The following is a 12,557-nucleotide window of genomic DNA, read 5'->3' on the forward strand; positions in this document are numbered from 1 at the left end:
CTTCACACCCTGTTAAATACGTGTGTGCAGCTCCATCCTGGGAACCAGCGTAGCCTCTTTGCTAATGACGATGGAGGAGATGCACATACTCAGCAAAAAGATGTTTTTCAACAGCCTTAGCCTTCATGCAAGCAGACTTATGGACAAGGTACACTCGTGCAAGAACAAGAGCCTCAGTTTGTCCTGAGAGGAAAGTCATTGTACCTATAAGGTGGACAATACGGGTTTGTAACTATTGTTCCCATAGGAGAGAATGGAAATATTAAGCCTTTACTAGCTGTTAGCTTAGCTGTTTGACATTCTTAGCTGTCATACCAGTGTACAATAAGTTAAATTAAATGTAAAAACAAGTAAACGGGTACAATTTGACAAAGGTGTGAGTTGAAGATCATTTGGATGCTTCAGATGTGCCTCTTAATTGTGCACAAAACACGTACGTTAGGCCAATTAAAGACTAAATCATCATCAGCGTTGACAAAAACTTGAAGACTATCTCGTCAGTGTTAACAAGGTAAATGCGTTAAGTTCATGGAAGACTGAATCGTCTTCAGCGTTTACAAAAAAGAAGACTCAAAATGTTCAATTTGCATGTTCACGAAAGACTCCAAATCGTCCCCGACGTTAACGAAAACTCATAACGTTAGGTTCAGTGACGAATCCTCACCAAAAAAGTGACGTGAGGTAAAATCCATGTTGTTGACTTTTCAACCCCTCCACAATCAACACGTCTATTTCTAGACCTCGTGAACATTTATCCCCGCTGCGTCCAAGTGGCCCATGCTGACCGCCCAAAAACACTGCGGACTTCTTAGCATTTTGGCGAAATTGCCGTCCAAATGTACCACGGCACGCGCTTTCCACGTAGCGGGGTCCGGCTGGGCTCACGATCGATAGCCGGTAGGCCAACGATCCCAGTAGCCCCGCTGCTAATCCGATTGAAGGCCCCTCTGGGTTTCAGTGTCGATTGCAGCTCATGCCGGGAACGCGCTCTTCTCGTAATGACCGCCATTAGGTGCACAAAAGATGGCCTGGCTCTTTTTTCTTGTCCACGGGAAGATTTAATCACAGCCCTTTTCATTAGAAGCACGACTGAGTCACAGATTACCTGTGTCGAATATACTGCTATGATGACAAAGGTATTGGGACATCTGCAATAAGAAAATGTGGATTTGGACCCCACTTTGTTGCTATGACAGCCTCTGTTCTGAGAAGAATTTGCGCAATATGTTGCAGCTTTTTTTTAAATGGCAGATCTTCAGAGAAACTTGTTTGGGGATAGTATGTAAATTAATAGAATTGTGACGTTACATTTTGGCAAAATTCAGAAGACATTTTCAGAAACGGGCAGCTCATTGACTTGTTTGTTTAATGCCCCCCTTGATGGGTAGGCAGACACTAGAGAACTACGAGCATTTGAAGATATGCCACTAAGGATGTTGTCATGAGTGACGCCGATTCGCCGCATGGCTCGAGATGAACGTCAGCGGCTTTTGTACTTGTTCATCAGTCACTAAACGACCTCATCTTTTGTCACAATCGCAACACACATTCTACTCCCTACCGCAACACATACTTTGTTTATTCCATACATACTGTGTTCGAGTGTGATGTGCCTAAACTTGTCCGACGTCCAACGTGTTGGCATTTCTCCCCCTCGTAATCGACGTGCTTTTATCTTCAACTAAAAATCTGTGCTGATCTCATATCCAAAGCAATGCAACGCCGCCATCTCCAGATGATTGTGCTATTTTGGCTTATTCTGTCTGAAACCTCCCCTGAAAGCCACATTTTGCGAGTGGCGTGTGTCCCCCTTTATGGGGTGTGTCTGAACTCATTTTTAAGGATCCTCTGTGATGTCACTTTTTTAATAGGTGGAGCTCCCACCTCCTGACCTGGGCCCCACCATTTCCCTCACCCAGACGTTGTCCCTCCTCAGGGAAATTCTGGCTTCTCACGACTCCTCCGTGGTTCCCGTGGGTGCTCGTCAGGCTGACTTTGCCCAGGTGAACACCCGCTTCTCACCCGTCCCGTTCTATTTTGTGAACAACTTTATAGTTCACGTGCGCCCCCCTTGGCCCACTCCCAGGTGCTCTCCTGCATTCTGGACCCCCTCCTGCAGCTGTGCACGGTGTCAGCCAGTAACCTGGGCACGGCCGACATGGCCACCTACATGGTCAACTCGCTGTACGTCATGAAAACCACGCTGGCGCTCTTTGAGTTTACCGACAAGAGGCTGGAGATGCTGGAGTTCCAGGTGTGCATTTGCTCAATTAGAGCTTCCATTAACACAGTGGAGAATTTTTTTCCAAGGACCCCCTCATAATCCTAACGCCAACTAAACATAACTACCACGTGCGAAAGTTGCCGCTTTTTAAGAAAAAAAATGGTCCGTCTTATGATAACAAATTCATAGTTTTCATAGAAAAAAAGGTTTTTCATGGTCCGAGAATATTCATTTCGTTTCCAAGGAAAAAAGGTGTAAAAGTTGTGCTTGTAAAGTGTCATCTTTACAACAAGAAAAGCGTATTTTGTCTAGATAAAAATTTACGAGAATACATTTTGAATTTTTCCAAGATAAAGTAGTAATATTAGGATAATAAACGCAAAAGTTTAAAAGGGATAGAAATTTGTATTTTAACAAGTGAATTAAAAAAAAAAATCCTTTTTTCTAGTCTGTCTTTCTTTCTTGTCTTGTTACCCCTTTCATGATGAAAAAGATGTCTTTATTCTTAAAATAAATCCTAATCATTATTATTATTATTTTGTGAACCCCGAAATCCTCAGTTTGACAACCACTGCGTTGACATTTTTGGCCAAGTAATGGCCTCTTGTTCCCTTTATGACGAGCTCGAGAGGTGCGTGCCGCTTCATCAGCGTGTCCATCTATTTTAACACGCCCTTTGTGCCATGCAACGCAGCTCCGGCAACGCTCCATTAGGCGCAAGTACCATTTGCTCACAATGGCACCTCTGTATTTTATTTTTTTTTTCTCCTTATCAATCGCTCGTTCTGTTTCCGCAGATCGAGGCTCACCTTGACACGCTGATCAACGAGCAGGCGTCCTACGTGCTGACCAGAGCGGGCCTCAGCCACATCTACAACTCCGTGCAGCAGCATGGCGCCGAGCAGGTCTCAAAATGCTCTTTTCACACCGTAGGGGACATTTTTCAATGCCAACTGTTGTTGGGCAGGGTTTTCCCAACCTTTATTGAACCAAGACAAATATTTTACAGTCGAAAAATCTAGACTGCAATGCTATGAATAGCGCTTGCACGAAGCCGCCATAGGCTAATTTAAACACCACCTCATCGGGCAACCTTAAAGATTCGATTGTATTTTCTCCCATGGAGGCAGCGCTTCATGACCAAGCTGCTAAACTGCACTTATTCAATTAGTGTCGCAAATCACAGCATATGGTGCATGCAGCGGACCCATCAGCAACACAAATGCCGACAGCAGCCTACACTTCGACGACCTATCCGAACATTTGAAAATGTGCCTGTTATTGGACGTTAGCGCTGATAACACCATTATCTGATTCCAATATATGCTGCTTTAAACATTGCAGCTCTGCTTACCTTTTGGCTTTGACATGATTTGCTCTGGGTCTTTGCTCAAGCGAGCTGTCAAGTCATGGGAGAAGAACCTTGTTGCGGAGGGGGCGGGAATAATATGTAAATAAGATGACTTGTGACGTCGCAATCCGGCAAAATTCAGAAGGGCGAGCTCACAGACATATTTTCACAAAAGGAAATTCACAAAAAGATTGTCTTGGCTTTTTAACGTCACACTACATGGGTGGACAATTTAGTCAACATTCCCGGGCTGGACCTCGAATAGCAAAAACTGCAGATGATTGATGTCCATTATAATTTTATTATATTTATAAACAATAACATGCTTGTAAATAGAAATATAGAAAAAGGGTTTGTTTGAACCAGTTGGTGGTTGTGGGGGCGTATGCACAAGTGGAAATGATCAGAATGGTACCATCTCTGCCTCTACTGGAGCCAAGAAAATCCCTGAATGCAATGAAAAATATGAAAGAAATATTGTTATAATTAATGCAATATGATATATACTATATGTTAATGCAGCCTTGTGGGGGACATCAACCAGTGGAAACTGTAGGCCGGTCCCAAGCCCGGATAAATGCAGAGGGTTGCGTCAAGAAGGGCATCCAGCTCAAAACTTTGCTAAACAAATATGAGCGTTCGTCCAAAGAATTCCATACCGGATCGGTTGTGGCCCGGCACCATTAACCTGCAGGGTGCCGGTGGAAACTCAGCTACTGTTGGTCGAAGACGAAGGAGAGATGGATAGCGGGTTCTGAGGCAGAAAGAGAAGAGGAAAGCACAGAGCCTAGAACTGAATGCGGGGACTCTGAATGTTGGGAATACGACGGGAAAAAAATCTTAGGAGTTGGTTGACATGATGATTAGGAGAAAGGTTGATATACTGTGTGTCCGGGAGAGCAGTTGCAAAGGCAGTGGGGCTAGAAGTTTAGGGGCAGGGTTGAAATGATTTGACCATGGTGTTGATGGGGAAAAGAAATGGAGCAGGGGTTATTTTAAAGGAAGAGGTAGCTAAGAATGTCTTGGATGTGAAAAGAGTATCAGATAAGAGTGGTGAGGCTGAACATTGAAATTGAGGGTGTTATGTATAATGTAATTAGTGGCTATGCCCTACAGGTAGGATGTGAAAGAGAAATTCTAGTAGCAGGTTAGGGTGATTAAGGATATAGAGATGGAAATGTGTTGACTTAGTGCCCTTTGCACAATGGTCATTGCACCGGACTATTGCGATATTAGCACTTCGAACTGCTCTAAGTGCTAGAGGACTCTCCATCTTTTTGCACAATTGTTTTTTGTCAATGTCTTTATGTCTCCAAAGTGTTCTGTAAATTGACTGTCTGTTGTACTAGAGCGGCTCCAACTACCGGAGACAAATTCCTTGTGTGTTTTGGACATACTTGGCAAATAAAGATGATTCTGATTCTGATTCTGATTCTGACTTAGATTGTCTAATTCTGAATACAGCCACACCCCCAAGAGTGTGTGCACACTTGTGCAACCACATTATGTCAATTGTTTTTTGTTTTTTTTTAAATTGTTACTTTCCCTCGCTAAAGAATTAAAAAGTATTTCAATTAAGCATCACAGGTTATAAGTCATATTAATGTTGGCATGTAAGTTTTTGTCATAAAAATTTGAACAGGGGTGTGGAGACTTTTTATATCCATTGCATAAGACTTGAAATATATTAATAATGCTTAAAGGTTTTGAAAGAGAATAGAATTCCCAAGCATTTCAAAGAGTAGCTCCGTGCCGAGTGTTGTTGTTTACGCTCCAGTCGCCACGGTTACCATAAGGCCCGGGGTCTGTATTGTATGCTTTTAGTTCCTGTGTTATGAACACAAGTGAAGCGACCAAAAGTCTCCTCCCACTGTTGACTGACGGCCACAGTGGTAGCCATAGTTGCGGTGCGTGTCGTGACGCCGTGGGTCACGCCGGGACAGCAGTGCCGCGCCCCAGCACGAAGCTCGGTCGTGAACCGTCGTCATCTTCTCACCGGGTGGCCTTGCCCGAAATAGCCGAGCATGCGTTTGAGGAGATCAAGCCTGTGTGTGTTTGTGTTTGTGTGTGTGTCTGCACGGTACGCCGTCTATTCTTGGCCTTCGTTGACTTTCACTATCTGCGAAACATTTCAGCCCTGTCATTTTCTCTCGTCCGGGACGAGGAGAAGGCAGCTGTGTTGATTATGTTGTTCCTCCAAAGACAGACTACTTGGCAGAAAGTTTGCTGTCGTGCTTTGCAGTTTTTTGAAAAAAATATTTATTCATGTATTTATTGTTAACATACTTTTAAAGGTAAAAATGTTATGTTTATTTTATATTTCCCTGTCCTACAGTCTTTTATTTTTTTGATCAAATAATAATAATAATAATTTTTTTTTTTTTTACCAGATAACCGTTAAAGAAGCTCTTATACATTGACATTTTCATTTACAAAAAAAAATCAACAAATGTCATTTTTACATCATATTTTCCATCATTTTATATTATCATCTCTTTAATACAAAGTGTTGCGTGTGTGCAGATTTGGAAGCTGTAAAGTTGAACCAAGTTTCGTTGTTGGAGACTACAAATGAAAGCATAAAAACACAGAAATTTGCGTCAAATGTGTTCAGACTCATATATTATAATAGTACAGTATATCATGTTGTAATGTACTGTGATTTTGAAGAGAAAAAAAAAAAAAAAAAGTTTTTTTGTCTGTACGATGTACTGCATTCAAGGCTGCTAAGTAAGCAAAAAGCCTGGCTGACAACCACAATATGATAAGCTAGTAATTGTGTTTCTAAATTTGACTTTTAGCAGCCCTGACAACAGTCTTTCAAAGAACCTTTTATGGTAGCCTTGATTGTTGTTTTAAAATAGATATATTGACACACCAATTTCCATACCAAACTATTAGCGGATTAAATTGAGATGTCTAGCACAACCAATAAATACAGATAATTATAGATTATATAGCTATTGTTGTGTGGCAGTAGATTACTGCATCTTGCTGAATGCCGGAAGTGGCACATTCCCCAGTTTTCTCGAATGCAGCGTTAGCAGGCCACTTCCTGGTTCAAGAGTATCAGACGCACCTGGATCGTATCTTTTTTTTTTTTTTTTTACTCGAGAGTTTTTTTTCTTTTCCACTCAAAACAGCAAAAAATAAAATGCCACTGAGCTGGATTTTTATCCAGATGTGCATTTTGTGCTGAGAATTATAGGTGAACAATTGGGTGTGTGCTATGATTTTGCAGGTGGTAAATAATTTTCTCGAGTCTTTTCTTTCCATATTATTTCATAAAGCAGATTAAATAACATGTTTGTGTGTTGTTGTTGTTGTCAGGGTCCTCTGTCCCTCCTGCCCAGCATGGACGTGTCTTCAGTGAAAGCGGCTATGGTGAGTACATTTCATAAGGGACCTTCATCATGCACAGGATTTCAGGAGCTCAGTCATTAGAGTTTCTATGGCGAGCCCGTCTTTGTAAGAGTAATGGAAATGGCCAAAATAACTCAAAAATACCACTTCAAACCAGAATAACAGAATTCATGTGTCTTTTCTGGTAAGGCTTCTTGAGACTTTTTTTGTGGGTCTACTCATAATAGACGTGCCTACCAAATTTCGTCACAGGCTAAATTTCTCCTAAGAAAAAACAAAACAAAACAAAAAAACATCCAATTATGCGCTAGTGAGACAATGTTTGTGGGCAAACCAAAATGGTAGACTTTCTATGCATTGTCAGGCCTGGGTTATTGAAACTTTTCGGGAGCTCTTCTCCTGATAGAAATTCCTACCACATTGCTTGTTGCTAAATTAAACTGGCATCAGGAGCTGAATTTTCAAGTCATCCATCAGTTTCCTATACTGGATTAAAATGTGGTAACAATCTGCCAAAATCTGTAGTTTGTCTTGGGCCAAAATGACCCAGAAATGTTCTGCTTCAAACCAAAATGGCAGACTTCCTGTGTCTTTTCGGGCATGGCTTCTCGAGACTTTTTTGTAGGTCTCCTCATACTCGACCAGCCGACCAAATTCCATGTTGCTCATGGGAACTGGCTTTACAGGCTGAATTATTTTGTTTTAATAATAAAGGACGTAAGTGCGCTTGTATATCATCTCTTAATGTTATTGTTGTGTTTCTGCGTGCTCCTTCAACCAACAGGTCCAGTTCGACCGCTACCTGTCATCTCCCGACAGCCTGGTGATGCCTCAGCTCAACTTCCTGCTCAGCGCCGCCATCAAGTGAGTGTGATTGGGCCCTCACATGGCGCGGTCCCAGCAAACCACTCCACGCAAGTTTTCTTTTTATGTGTGGAAGCGGCGAGCGGGTCGGTTGTTTGGTGTTTGCCTCGCCGACGCAGAGCGCGCACGTATGCTTTTAGCTCCATCCAGCCGCCGCGTGCTGTGAGTCACGTTTGATGGGAAGTGCGGCCGGCTTGAGGAGCACTCTGTACCTCAGGTTAATGTTCTCTATTAATGGACGCCGCAGGCCTAATGGGCAGGACGCCATTAATTAGCTTCTGGTCCATTTCTCACTCGCGTCGGCGGTTCCCTGAAATTGTCTCAATGGCGTACGCGTCCAAGCTGAGTGAACACACTAAAGCACAAATAACGGGAATGGTCAAGGAATGGACTTTTTTTGTTCTTTTGTTCTCTTGTTGTTGTTGTTGTTGTTCTTCTTCTTCTTCTTCTCGTGAGCGAGCTACCGTACATACTAAGGTTGCAAAGGGGTGGAAAATTTCGTTTTCATGGGTTAGGGTATTTTGGAAATATTACAAATTGGAACTCGGTGGGAATGACCTGGGAATTGTTGAAAAGGCATCATATTCAACCATAAAAATATACATTTTCATAGATCGTTTTACAATTGAGAGTCCTGGGATGCACATGTCATGGAAACAATGAGTCCCAGCCCTGGAACAATGAGTCCCTGGAACTTATCATCGCGGAATACAGATACAGTAATGCTCCGCTACATCGCGGTTCTTGCTTCACGGTCCTGCTATATTGCAGATTTTTATTCCAGTTGTTACTCTTTAATCTTTTGTACTGTTTTTAAAAGTATTTGAGTGTTATCCATTGCTCTGGCTCTCTATCGTGTTTAGGCCCCCGCCACAATAGCACATTTTTTTTAGAACAATATATTTTGCCAAAAACTTTCAAGATAAACGATAGTATCCATGTTTTTTGATGCCACTTAGAGCATAATAAAGACTTGAACACATGACAAATTCTACCCTGGTCATCAAACATATGAGCACAACTGTGTGATGTTCTCTCATTTACTAAATAAAAGTAGGACTGCATTTCACAATAAGAGCAAGTAAATAAAAAAAGTAAGTTCTATGTGAATTGTAAATGTTGTTGAAGTAATCTCTCGTTGCAGGGACCAGATCTTCACCCAGTCCACCGAGCTGGTGTGTCGGGCGTACGACGAGGTGCACTCGGCGCTCAGCAGCCCGGCCAACGCCTACAAAGACGCCGAGCGCCTCCTCCCCAGATCCCCCCAGCAGGTCCGGGCCTTGCTCTCGTGACAGACGCGTGGTGTCGTCCCCGTCTGGTCCCGCTGCAGGTTATTTCCAGAGCGTTGTCATGTGTAATCATAACACAGACGCGCGCGTACACGTGTGGCCCGCTTTAGGTGGAGTTCTGCGGCCTGTGAGTCACCTCCGACGTCGTGTCTGTGGGGGCTCAGGAATATTGTTGTTGCATTAATATACCACAAAGAGCTTTTTTTATATGATTGGATATGATATAAAACAGATGTTGATGCTGAATGAGAAAGGGCTTTCTTTTTGTCATTTATCAACATTTCCCATAGAACAGCATTTCCTAAACTTCAATTAGTGGAGACACATATTTTACGTTAGAAAAATCTCACATCCAAACATAAATGTCACAAAAGAAAACCTAATTACTCGTCGCAAATCACCGTTTCCCCATTGGAATGCATTGAAATGCAGACCACTAAGTTTTTTTTTAAAGAAGAATTAAACCCAACATGTCACAACTTTGTTGTATTTAAAATTTGCATATCGTCTTCAGCTTCAGCTGATGCTGTTTGGTAAGGCTAAGCACGAATCGGTGGCGACTCGAATTGGCATTCGAGTCCGCCGAAAAAAATGAACGCCGAATCAGAGTTTTCAGATTCGAATCACAACGGCTCAAAGAATGACCTACCACTTACTTTATTCTGACAAGAGCCGTAATGCTGCCACGCCACATTTATTTCAAGAATCCTGATTAAAGTAAGCCTTTGTTAACGAAAGAAACACTTTTACTGTGGGCAAGGAAACATTTTTTTAAAACATTGCATCTACTCGCCTACGGGGGCCGCCATTTGTGTGTCTTCACTGGCGACTGTGCGAATTCGTGACAATATGATGTGTATCAGCCCTTCCTGCCGCTTTATTTCTTGGCAAAACAAGACAGAGTTGGTAAAGCAACGACAAGCTACACATCGGTCATATCCACTTGCAGTCAGACATTTTGGCAGCCCTGGGGTGTCAAATGTTTTTCGCCATGACTGTATTGCCTATATATAGTTTTTTTTATTTAAAAAAATATGCAATTTTAGGAGTGATACTGACTTCATTATTGCTGACCTTTTTTTTTTTTTTTTTAAGCACCCCATGAAATCAATGCCCCCATGGATGCATACGTAGGTTGGTGAGGGTTAGTCGAATGGCCAGCGTGAACATTAGAGCAGAAAAGCACACACTGTTGATGTGTACAAGACACAGCGAATCATGCCAAAAAATTGATGACAATAAAGACCCGTTTCAAAGTTTGTTTGTATGTAGAAACTAATCAAAAGGAATGTGTAAACTTTTTGGGAATAATGTATCTTTTTTTAAAATTCATTTTATTTGTGATTTTTAAAGCTATTAGTCATTTTTAAAAAAAAATCATTCTCTATTACTTTTTTTTTTTTTAAGCACACTCACAAGTGAACGCCTTTGTTTAATTTTTCATGGTATAGCATGGTTTACCGGTATAGCATATGGCCCAAATATCACAACGTTTGTGTGCCATTTTGCAGCTCGGAGAGAAGTTTGCAGCAGAGCGCTGACACGACTGCGTCTGATAGCATATCCGTCTCACACACACACACACAGACACACACAGTGTGAGTGCGGAGTGAATATGCATGCAGCGTGCGGTCATGAGATCATGCCTGGTGGCAGCAAGCCCTGCCGGGGTCACTCCAGTTCACCGGATGCTGCTCCCATATCGCTGGCCTTCTGGTACAAGCACTTCTGGGAGTACATGGAATGCCTCGGCATCTGCCCGCCACCACATCACAGGTCGGAATGCAGTTATTACATTGTTGCGCTTGATATGTTTCAGACGCTAACACCCAATGGGTGGAAGTCTGCAATATAGAGAGATTTATTATTATTTTTTTTTCAACTAACTATTTTTATATAGTTTTACCCCTTCAAACACATTTGCAGGGAACCCCCACATAATTGTTCCGTTCGGTATTCACCTACCTACTCACCGCAAGTAATTGTAGAAAGAATATATGCCTTTGAGTATTGTTGTATGTTCCGTTTGTATGTGTTGCTGCTCCTTGTGTGTTAAAGTAGTAGTTGTTTGAAGGTTTATAACTGCCTTAACGTCTATGCTAATTGCCGTTAGCCCATCTAGAGCGTTTTGCATTATATGTTAGCATTAAGCTCGTGGACTTTCTTGGGTAAACGTGTTTAAATATATTTCAAATGTTAATTCTCTATTATTGTATTATGTGTCAGTTTTACAGTAAAGTTCAACTGGGAGAGAGAAATAAACAGCTTGAAGCAAGCATGCTTTGCCTCTTATGAGGAGAAGTGATATACGATAGTCTCTCATTTCTTGCCAATGAGAGAGTGACAACAGGTGCTAAGGAATACTTCAAAAGGATGACTTTTAATATGTTCAAATGTGTTGTAACAAGTTTCAATGTGTTTGAAGCATGTGGGAGGGGTAAAGCTTTTTCAAAAATGTTTTCTCTCTGTAACCCAGATTTTCACCTAGTGTGTGTACGTGTGTGTGCATAAGTGCGTGCGTCGTCCTGATGATACCCACAACACGCGACAGGTGACGTGGACACCACTTAGAGGCGACCGATGGCGTAAACACGCATCTCGTCATGCGTGCCGCATCACTCCGCGTTTGCCCGCTCATGTGTGACGGGATGTCGAGTCCTCAGTTCAGCGAGCGGCAAAGTTTGGGAGGGCAAAGGTGTGTTTTTACGGTGTGAAGGAATGTCTGAATTTAGTTCCGGGGCAACTTATCAAGGCTAAAAGAAGCGTTTATCTATTTACTTATTTAAAACAGGTTTTACAAATTTTATTTTTAGCATATTTTCTGTATATTTCTTTGCTATTTCTATTTTTTTATACTAATATTTCTTTGTAATGTTTACATTTGGTGACTTTAATTCATTTAGATTTTATCACATCTTAATTTGTATCCTATTAATTTGTTTACAGTTTTGACTCGTTGAATTTTTTTTTATCATAGCGTATTCTCGCCGTGCCGTGTTTTTAAGCATATTATTTATTCATATTTTTCCACATACTGTAACCTGACTGGTTTTGAGAAATGAACCCAAGATGAACTTTGCCACTGAATGAAGACGGCTGTAACACGCTCTTAATGTCTTGTCTTAATATGATTGATTTTTACATAAGCTTCTTATGATGAATGCTCCCTCCCGATTCCCTCTTTGCTTTTGCATGGTAATTATTTGTCCAAGTTGCTTTTGTTAGTGGCCAAAGGTTACCCCGTGTCACCGCCCCCTTCTCAGCAGAGGCCGTTATGTAACGGGCTCCTATTAGCAAGAGGGACACTGGGAAGTAGTGACCTGAAACACTGTCACAATTAATCGTTTTCTTTTTTTTTTTTTTTTTTTTTGTATTATTATTCCCCCAAAGGAAAAACAAAAATGTGCACTGATTTGGACGCTTGTGGTGACCGCCTATTAATGCGTGTCCATCTGCACCTCCACCC

At 41.8% G+C, this 12,557-nt stretch overlaps 1 protein-coding gene across 2 annotated transcripts in view; it reads left to right on the forward strand.

Moving 5' to 3' along the window:
- The window catches only part of cog6 (component of oligomeric golgi complex 6), a 30,107-nt gene extending 19,757 nt beyond the window's left edge, over window positions 1–10,350 (forward strand). The window contains exons 14-20 of one of the 2 annotated variants that reach the window (XM_061781616.1): window positions 31–148; window positions 1,872–2,003; window positions 2,087–2,254; window positions 3,022–3,129; window positions 6,906–6,959; window positions 7,723–7,802; window positions 8,947–10,350. In XM_061781616.1, coding sequence (XP_061637600.1) covers window positions 31–148; window positions 1,872–2,003; window positions 2,087–2,254; window positions 3,022–3,129; window positions 6,906–6,959; window positions 7,723–7,802; window positions 8,947–9,094 — 808 coding nt within the window. In that variant the 3' untranslated portion in view covers window positions 9,095–10,350. The remainder of the gene's footprint in view (window positions 1–30; window positions 149–1,871; window positions 2,004–2,086; window positions 2,255–3,021; window positions 3,130–6,905; window positions 6,960–7,722; window positions 7,803–8,946) is intronic. The other variant, XM_061781617.1, reaches the window with a different exon arrangement.
- The last annotated feature ends 2,207 nt before the right edge of the window (window positions 10,351–12,557 follow it).

The sequence above is a fragment of the Phyllopteryx taeniolatus genome, chromosome 8 (genome assembly GCF_024500385.1).
Source record: "Phyllopteryx taeniolatus isolate TA_2022b chromosome 8, UOR_Ptae_1.2, whole genome shotgun sequence".
Classification (NCBI taxonomy): Eukaryota; Metazoa; Chordata; class Actinopteri; order Syngnathiformes; family Syngnathidae; genus Phyllopteryx; species Phyllopteryx taeniolatus.